General features: G+C 47.1%; 1 protein-coding gene across 1 annotated transcript; it reads left to right on the top strand.

Annotated features, from left to right (window-relative positions):
- The first annotated feature begins 340 nt into the window (after positions 1-340).
- On the top strand, positions 341-8,536 carry LOC147732938 (uncharacterized). The gene is made up of 2 exons (XM_086955173.1): positions 341-460; positions 8,021-8,536. The coding sequence occupies exons 1-2, from the start codon at positions 341-343 to the stop codon at positions 8,534-8,536; spliced, it is 636 nt and encodes a 211-aa protein (XP_086811299.1).
- Positions 8,537-8,872: the final 336 nt, after the last annotated feature.

Raw genomic sequence — 8,872 nt, 5'->3', positions numbered from 1 at the left:
GAGAATTCGGTCATTACAGTGGCGCAGTACAATCTCATTGATTTCACTGCTCCACGTTTATGAGCTTTTTTTGCAACGGAACAACCACCCTGCATATAGTATACCTGACTTAGGTATAATGTAGCACAGGGTTTTACAAAGTAACACATCTGCCTAGATGCATCCCTTTGTAAATAGGGTGCAGTGTGGCACATTTTTTGCACCGCCGCAGCGTCACAAAAATGTGATGCAAATGCGGAGTAAGGGCTCATAAATAAGGCCCTGAATGTGAGAGATATAGAGAAGGAGCAAGAGAAAGAGACAGCGAGTACTATAGAGAGAAAGGAAGTGACATAGAGAGATGAAGATTGACAACATAGTAGAGTGGCATAGATCAGAGCGAGATGATCAAATGGAGGAAATTGGCAAGGGTGTGGAAATGATGCTGAGCAAGAGAAAGAGGGAGAGGGAGAAAAAGAGAGTGAGTGGTTGATGTCCGTACATAAATAGGTCAGAATAGAATTAGGTACAAAGTTGGACCATGAATGTTAGAGTCATAGGAAAAAAAAAAAAGAATTTGAGAAAGAAAAAGGGATGGAGGGATAGAGTGGGAGTGAGAAATGGAGAAGGTGAGAGAAGGAGAGGCAGGAAAGGAGAAAACTGAACAATAGAGAGTTGGGAGAGAGTGAGGTGGGAGTGAGAGAGTTGGACATCGGAAAAGAGTGAATGATGGAGAGAAACAGCAACGGCCGGCAGTGGGAGTACCTGCAGGGCGGTGACGTGGAGAGGGGCAGGGTGGGAGGTAGGAGTTTTACAGGAAAGTAAACATTTAAATAAATCAAACAATTTTTTTTGCGCGCACTGCATCACATTTGGGGATGCAGTGCACTCAACGAAATTCGTTTTATTTACTTAAATCTTTACTTACCTGGGAAGCTCTGTAATCCATACATTACTATCCAGCCTCCCCTGCCCCTCCCCCTCCCTACGTCACCGCCCTGCAGGTACTCCCACTGCCGGCCTCGGCTGGAGGAAAGGCCATGTGAGAGAGTTAGATTGTCAGGGGGAGATTGCTAGTTAGGCAGAGAAATGGAGCAAAAGAAAGGGGTGCTCTACTTTTTTGGGGATGCAATTACTTGTTGTCCAAGCGTAAAACATTTCTCTGAGCAGTTAACGTTTTCTTTTCGTAAATTAGTATCTTGCTTTTTCAGACTGTCCATTACATGTGGGTTAGTATTCAATGAATGAAGCCATAAGTCTGCTGACTAGATGTGACCTCAAAAAACAAACAGCAAAAACATAGTCACTGCACACATTCTGCACATATTCTATTTGTAAACGTTATCTATGCAGTTTTTACCTAATATAAAAAATGTAGGATCCATATTGTTGGTACATGGTGTCTTTTGAGGATAAACCATCATTTTTGAGATTTATAACATTTGCTACATTGCAATGAAAAAGGTCGAGGGAGTCGATATGTGAATATGCTGATGTGTATAAAGTCATGATATTGACCGTTTCAACCCTCCATGCTTTTTCTGGCTCTGGAAATCTGTACCTAAGACACACCGAAAATAAACACAGTTTTTCGAAAAAGAGTTGAGTCTGACAGAAGAGACGGAAGTGGCTTTTGAAACGTGTGATGTGTAAACCTATAGCTGAACATAAATATGAATCAGCATATATCAACGTTTTCACAGCTGCATTTCGTTATTTGCACGTCCTGTATGAAGGGATTAAATATTACGTTTTCCAGAAGCCTGCAGAAGGAGTATTATTAAATTCTGCAGATCAATGCAGTCTCTGTTATTTAGACTCTTGCTCAAGAAGATATATTAAGCGAATATATTAATGCGGACAGTGGAGACGTGCAGTGCAGAAGTGGCTTAGTACTTAAAACAACAAATTCGTACTGGATGAAATTAAGCGTGTTCATTTTTTTTTCTGTACTATGTACATAGATGTAGCTCTGATTTTGCTTGAACCACTGCCAATTCTTGTTATTTGTTTAACTTAGGAGAAACAGACCTAGGGTCTGCTTCACAAATGTAAACTGAGACGAAAGTCTAACTGTACGAATTTTGGTATTCATAAAAGGCATTTACTACACTTAAATGCCGTTAGTGAATACCAAAAGTTGAACTTTACGACTTTTGGTAGTCACAAAGGGCATTTACAAGTAGTAGATGCCCTTTAAGAACACCGAAAGTCGTAAAGTTAGACTTTCGTCTGATTTTACATTTGTGGGTCGGGGAACTAGTGTATATATGCATTTTGTTCATCAGGGACATGTATTTCTAGGTTCACGTGAAAGATTGCCTAAACATTTTCACTGGGAAAAGTCTAACACTCGTTTCCACTCTCATATTTTGAAAAGTGATAATTTCTCACTTGCTTAGAAATAAAAGGAACCAAAATGGGGGTGAAAAAATGTAATATAGCTCTCATTACACATTGGGCGCAATAGGAATGAGTATTTATCACACATGGTAAATGCCATTTTCTATCTGTGAGGTATTTACCTCATGTTTTCAACTTTATAATGAGGCATACCATAGGCAATATGCATTTAACACTCAGAATTCCACATCTTTTGGATTTTTATGGGATTTTCCCCTGTGCATACTTTTGTAATGAGGGCGTTGGTGGTCTCCATTGGTGGAAAGATTCATTTGGTATATCACAGAATTTTTATATAGCTTTTCTGGCCATGCTGTGCCCCCACCTTGCAGATATTCCCTGCTGGGGAAAGCCATTGGCCATCTGCTGCAAAGTCTGGCCTCGAACATGCCTAGCAATCAGCCTCCTTTGCAGCCAACTTTCTGTAGATTATGACCTTAGGCATGTGCAGTGAGGGTTGTCTGCCAGTTTTGTTTGTGACCAGCAACTAGGTCGTGCACAGAAGCCAACCTAAAACCAACACCTGTTTTCATGTCGTTGGCCATACACAGTGGGATTTGTACATAAGGTCTGCAACCAACCTCCCATTACACCAACTCAAAGTGTGTGTGTAGTTAGCAAGTTAAGCCCATTTCAGGCATCTCAACAGATTCATATAATATGATACATAATATAATATTCTATTAATTACAGTTGATCAGTGTGGGTTCTCAAGTCACTGATAGCGGATAAATTAGCCCTTTCCCCCATAGTGAGGTGGTTCAAAGTATGGGCAGGTTCTGACTTGGAGCTAAACCAGAGAATTATAAAAGAATGCCTTGCCTTGGATAAAGGATCCACCATACCATAGTTGCACTACACTAAAGTATCTTTGGTAAAGTTGGGTTGTGCTGCCCTTTTTGTCAACAACCCATTACAACTTGCAGTCAACAGTGAAAGCATTTAGATTACGGGTTTACCCAAATGCACTCAGACAGCCAGCCGTTTGACATAATAAAGGACTCCAACGGACTACTCTCCCTCTGGAGCATCCAAGATACTTCTGTCATTTTGTCTTTTGTACTATTTCTTCACATGTTACATAATATATGTTTTACTGTTGTCTGAGTGCATTTGGGTAAACCCGTAATCTGTACTTAAGGTAGCTCAGTCTACTTCAGATTGAGTGGTTCAAAGGGCTTTTCCACTCACCCATCTGCACCACCGAACTATAGTTTACACAGAAACAGTGCGCTCACTTAGGCGGTGCACCCGGTTGCTTTTCTGATTAAAGCCTTGCGGGATCCCTACTGCAAGCATTTAGCTCATACTATACAAGGCACCTTCTGCACCACCCCCTGGCACATTCAGATGTTTCCTAATCCCCCTGCCCAACATCAATGCTTTGCTACAAGAGGAGTAAGACAAAACTGTTACTGTGGCTGAGGTAAAGAAAGCAATACATGACCCAGCTTGCAATAGATGGGTTTCCAATTGAATATTATGATTGGTTCTCAACCTGCCGCACGTTAGCCAACGTGCACAATGAAGCCCTTACCGCCGGCGTGCGCCCAGCTTCCATCCAGGAGTCTCTTCCTAGTATGCCTGACAGTAGACATCAGTCCTCTCCTCCAATCGCCAGGTGACAACATTTGGTGCCAATTATAAAATTATCTGTAAAGTCCTAGAGGATTTGTACTTGAGAATGGAAGGCGCCAACCCTCATCGGGGAATGGCGTCGTTAGTGGCAGCCAAAGGGCCGACCCGGAGCCGGGTCACTTCCGGGTTGCGTGACCCGGAAGTGAGCGTCGCGTCAGGACCAATGGGAACAAAGGACGAGGTACGCCCCGGAAGTGTTAGTAGGGCGCGAGGCTTAAAAGCCCGCGACCAGCCTAGAGGCCCCCTCTTTGTCCGCTGATCATCCAGGAGTCGGACGTCTCCAAGAGAAGACATCGTGGGAGCATCGCGTTAGAGTATACAGCGAGAGTTACCCGACTCGTGGTTTAGGTTAGCGGGCCTTGCAGTGTGTGCTAGATTTCCTTGCAGCCTTTTACAGCCTTTCGTGTTTAGTTTCTGGATTTAAATGTTGTTGGCAGGGGGGGGTTTGCAGCGGTAAATCCTCGTGTCCGGGGGGGGAGGGCGAGCGCTGGCGCTCGATCATTCGATTTCCTGGGGCCCGGGCACATCCGTGGCGCGGTGGGCCTAAAAAGCCGTTTGCGTCTCTCGATAAGTTTTTTAACGTTGTTTTCTTTAAGTGCAGGATGCCGTCGAAGAAGGTACCGAAGGGTAAACAACCCGCAGCCAAGAAGGAGGAATTCCTTGCCTTTACGGAGCTGCTGGAGTTCACAAGAGAGAAGGGCATGGATTGGGTACTTAAGAATATGAGAGACAGGGCTAAAGCAGATGCGAACTCTCAGGAGGAGAGGGGGAGAGGCAAAAGAACGAAGCAGACCCCAGAAAAGCTTAGAAGCTCGGCAAGAGGCAAGCGGTCTAGGCCAACAGATTCACGACCAGTATCACCAGGTGAGGAGGAGGCGCCAGAGGCAATTGATTCGAACTCAGGCGCAGAAAACGACACAGATGACGCCGATGGGCAGTATGAGGCAACTAGGCCTACGCTGATAGGAGGGTTCCCCGTCACTTCTGTGGGGGGGTCCAGTCCGCACGGTATGTTACCGCCAGTAGTGGCACAGCCGGGTAGCGGAGTGTCGCAAGTTTGGGTTCAGCCGGGGGGGTCGCTCAGTTACCAGGGATGCAATTATATGGGTCACATGGTCAGGCGATAGGTAGCAGCCCGGTGAGCTCAATGTTTCCTGCTTACTCAGCTCACGGGTCCCCCTTAGCGATGACCGCTTTCTCTAATCTAGGGTGTCCAAGTCAGGGCTCAAGGGCGAATGCAGTGGGTGAGGTTCCGGGTCCCTCTAATGGCCAGATGCAGGGAGGGTTTGGGGGGCAACCAGCTGGTTCCCCGTTATTAGCTTTCAGCCCTCTAATGTTTGGTTCTTCCTCGATGACCTTATCGCCATCCGCGGGGATAACTTGGCATGTGCCAGCAGATATGAAGGACAGGATACTCAGAGGCGAATACATAGAAGTGTTCGACCTTATAAACGCGGGGGTGGCGGCCGGAAAGCCCAAAGCCGGAAAGGAGGGAGATTACAATCAGAAGAAATCATGGGTAGAATGGTCCATGAAGAATTGGATCACGGGATTTGCAATATATGCCGCTGTTATGCTTGAAAAATATCCTGTTTTAGGCCCACAAATGATGAGTTATATATCATTGATACATGGAGCGGCAACGGAGTTTCCAGGCCAGGGGTGGCTGAAATACGATAAAATGTTCAGGCAGATGAAGGCAGTTCACCCGGGTATAGCATGGGACCAACGGGAGATTAATTTGTGGCATACAGTCTTTTATTCCACCCCTTCAACGCCTACCCCAGTGCCCTCAACTCAGGGCCAGTCCTTTCGGACTGACAAAGGGATCGGTGAGAAAAAACAGGCCTGCTGGCAGTTTAATAGAAATGAGTGTACCAGGGGGGTCTCGTGTAAATTCAAACACTGCTGTTCCTTCTGCGGGGGTACCTCTCATCCAGAGATTAGGTGTTTTAAGAAAACCAGTAACCCCAAAGAACAAGCCAGCCACAGTGCCCCAAAAGGAAAGCCAGCTAAGACCCCCGACAAAACTACCAACTCCAATTAAACGGCATGTCCTGACACACCTCCTCAGTAAATACGATAATCTGGGGGAGGCTCAATTCCTACTGCAGGGTTTTACAATTGGCTTTCGCATCCCGTCTTCAGCCCCACCTTCCAATGTCCCACCTCGCAATCAGAGCTCAGTGTTGCGAAATATGGAGGCAGCTCGAGAAAAGATCATGAAGGAGGTAGCGTTGGGGCGGGTTGGGGGTCCTTTCACAGAACCACCTACCCATAATCTGGTTTGCTCCCCTTTGGGTCTAGTTCCGAAAAAGGAGGAGGGTAAATTCCGTTTGATCCATAATCTGTCGAGTCCCCCAGGGCTTTCAGTCAACGATAAGTTAGATCCGGATCTGTGCTCAGTGAAGTATACCAAATTTGACACGGCTATTGAGAAATTGCAGGCATTAGGGGAGGGAGCTCTAATGGCTAAAGCCGATATTGAATCAGCCTTTCGATTACTGCCCGTGCACCCGGACGACACCAGGTTCTTGGGCTTCACATTCGACGGTAACTATTTTCTGGATTTGTGCATGCCTATGGGGTGTTCTATTGCCTGTGCAGTTTTCGAGACTTTCGCAAGGTTCCTAGAATGGGCGGTTGAGCAGTTTCTGGCCTCGGACAACTCACATGCTGTAGTCCACTACCTGGACGATTTTCTGTTCATGGGTCCCGAGGGTTCCCAGTCGTGCAGGAAGGCCCTGCTGGGCTTCCAGCGCTTGGCTGAGGCGCTCGGAGTACCTTTGGCGGCGGAAAAAAACGAAGGCCCGACCACGTGTTTGACCTTCCTGCGCATAGAAATTGATACGACAGCAGGAGTGTGCAGGCTGCCAAAAGTCAAGGTCGATGCCTTTAGGGCCGCTATTGATGGCTGCCTGGGGGCAAGGAAGGTAACCTTACATCAGCTACAAGTTCTTCTGGGTCAACTAAACTTTGCTCTGCGGGTTATTCCTATGGGCAGGGCCTTCTCCAGGAGTATAGCGAGGGCGATGTCGGGACTGCGGGCCAAACACCACAGAGTGAGGCTCTCAGCCACAGTTAGAGAGGATCTTATGATTTGGAAAAGTTTTTTGAGGGACTTCAATGGCACGGTATTGTGGAGAGCAGCCGGCTCTTCTAATACGGATCTTGAGCTGTTCACCGACGCTGCAGGTAGTATTGGTTTCGGAGCTATATTCGGTCAAAAATGGTGTATGCAGTGCTGGCCAGATGACTGGATCAAGCGAGGCCTGACTACTAACATTTCCTTCCTTGAACTTTTCCCCATAGTGGTGGCTTTGCACTTGTGGGGAGATCTGCTGGCAAACAAGAGTATAGTATTCTGGTCAGACAATATGTCCGTAGTCATGGTGATTAATAGCCAGAGGGCCACCTGTACTTGGGTACTCAGGTTGTTGAAGGAATTGGTTTTGCAATGCCTGAGCCATAATGTCCAATTCACTGCTAAACATGTTCCAGGTGTCGAAAACAAAGCGGCTGATGCATTGTCTCGTTTTAAGTTGACAGAGTTCCGGGAGCATTGGCCCCAGGCGGAGACGTCAATGTCAGCCTTCCCAGCGGAGCTGTGGAAGTTTGGTGCCCCACAGCCCCCGAGTTGATATCTGCATCCTTGGCTCCAAGGACTATGAGTATGTATCAGAGGTCATGGGAGTCGTATATGGCATACCTGAGGGGTGTGGGTGTAGCGGACATCTTTGCCCCCCAGAGTGTATTAGGCTTCATCGTGCAGCAGAAAGAGCAAGCGAAGTCGGTAGCATTCATGAAAAGGCAGCTGTCGGCTTTAGCATTTTATGCGGGTCTACGGGGGGTGTCTGATCCGACTAAAGACCAGAGAGTTAGAAGAGCAATGAGAGGTTGGGAGCGCCTAGCGCCCGGGGAGAAAGATTGTAGGAGGCCGATAAACGTAGAAAAACTGATAAAAATCTTAGGAGCTCTCCCTTTCGTATGTTTCTCCCAGTATGAGACACAGTTGTTCCGGGTGGCCTATACCTTGGCCTTTTGTGGGGCTCTGAGAATTTCAGAATTACTCCCGGCGTCTAAATCAGATAGGGAAGGGGGTCTGAGGTGCTCTGATATAATCGAGTCCAAAGGTGTCCTACGGCTAAGGGTGCGGAGATCGAAAACGGATCCGCTGGGTAGAGGTACCTGGTTACAACTGGGTAGAGTAGAGGGTGAGCCCTTTTGTCCGGTCAATTTGCTGAGGGTATTTCTCCAAGTCAGGCCCCAGGGAACTGATGATAGACTCTTGATTCATGAGAATGGGTTACCCCTTACCAGGTTCCAGTTCACTCGGGTAGTAAAAATGGCCTTGGCACGGATCGGAGTGGATCCGGCCGAATTTACATCACATTCGTTTAGAATTGGAGCAGCGACAACGGCTGCTGGCCTAGGCCTACCCGAACAGGTAATCAAAAGGTTGGGTCGCTGGAAATCATCCTGTTATGAACGTTATATCCGCCCGCAATTAGTCTGACGTATCTTTCGCTTGCGTTCCTTTTGTGAGAATCGACTGCCTGTATCTCTTCACATTTACTCTTCATATTTACTTTAGGTACCTCCCTTAAGAGAACCCAAATCTGTTGGTGCGGCCACTCCTTCATTCGCAGGGCCGGGGCGCACTTCGGAAAGACACTCAGGGACAGGGTGACCATGATGCGAGGTTGTGACCATCATTGGGTGGGAATAGGCGGGCAGCACCTAGCGGACGTCCCGAGGGATGTAAAAGCGGCTCTGGCAAAAGGCATGCCTTCGCCAGACGTATTCGTGTTGCACTGCGGAGGCAACAACATGATTCCAGGCGGGAGGAGAG

The sequence above is a fragment of the Lissotriton vulgaris genome, chromosome 2_1 (assembly GCF_964263255.1).
Source record: "Lissotriton vulgaris chromosome 2_1, aLisVul1.2, whole genome shotgun sequence".
NCBI classification, from domain to species: Eukaryota; Metazoa; Chordata; class Amphibia; order Caudata; family Salamandridae; genus Lissotriton; species Lissotriton vulgaris.
Note: the sequence above shows the minus strand (reverse complement) of the source record. Positions and strands in the feature narration are given on the sequence as shown.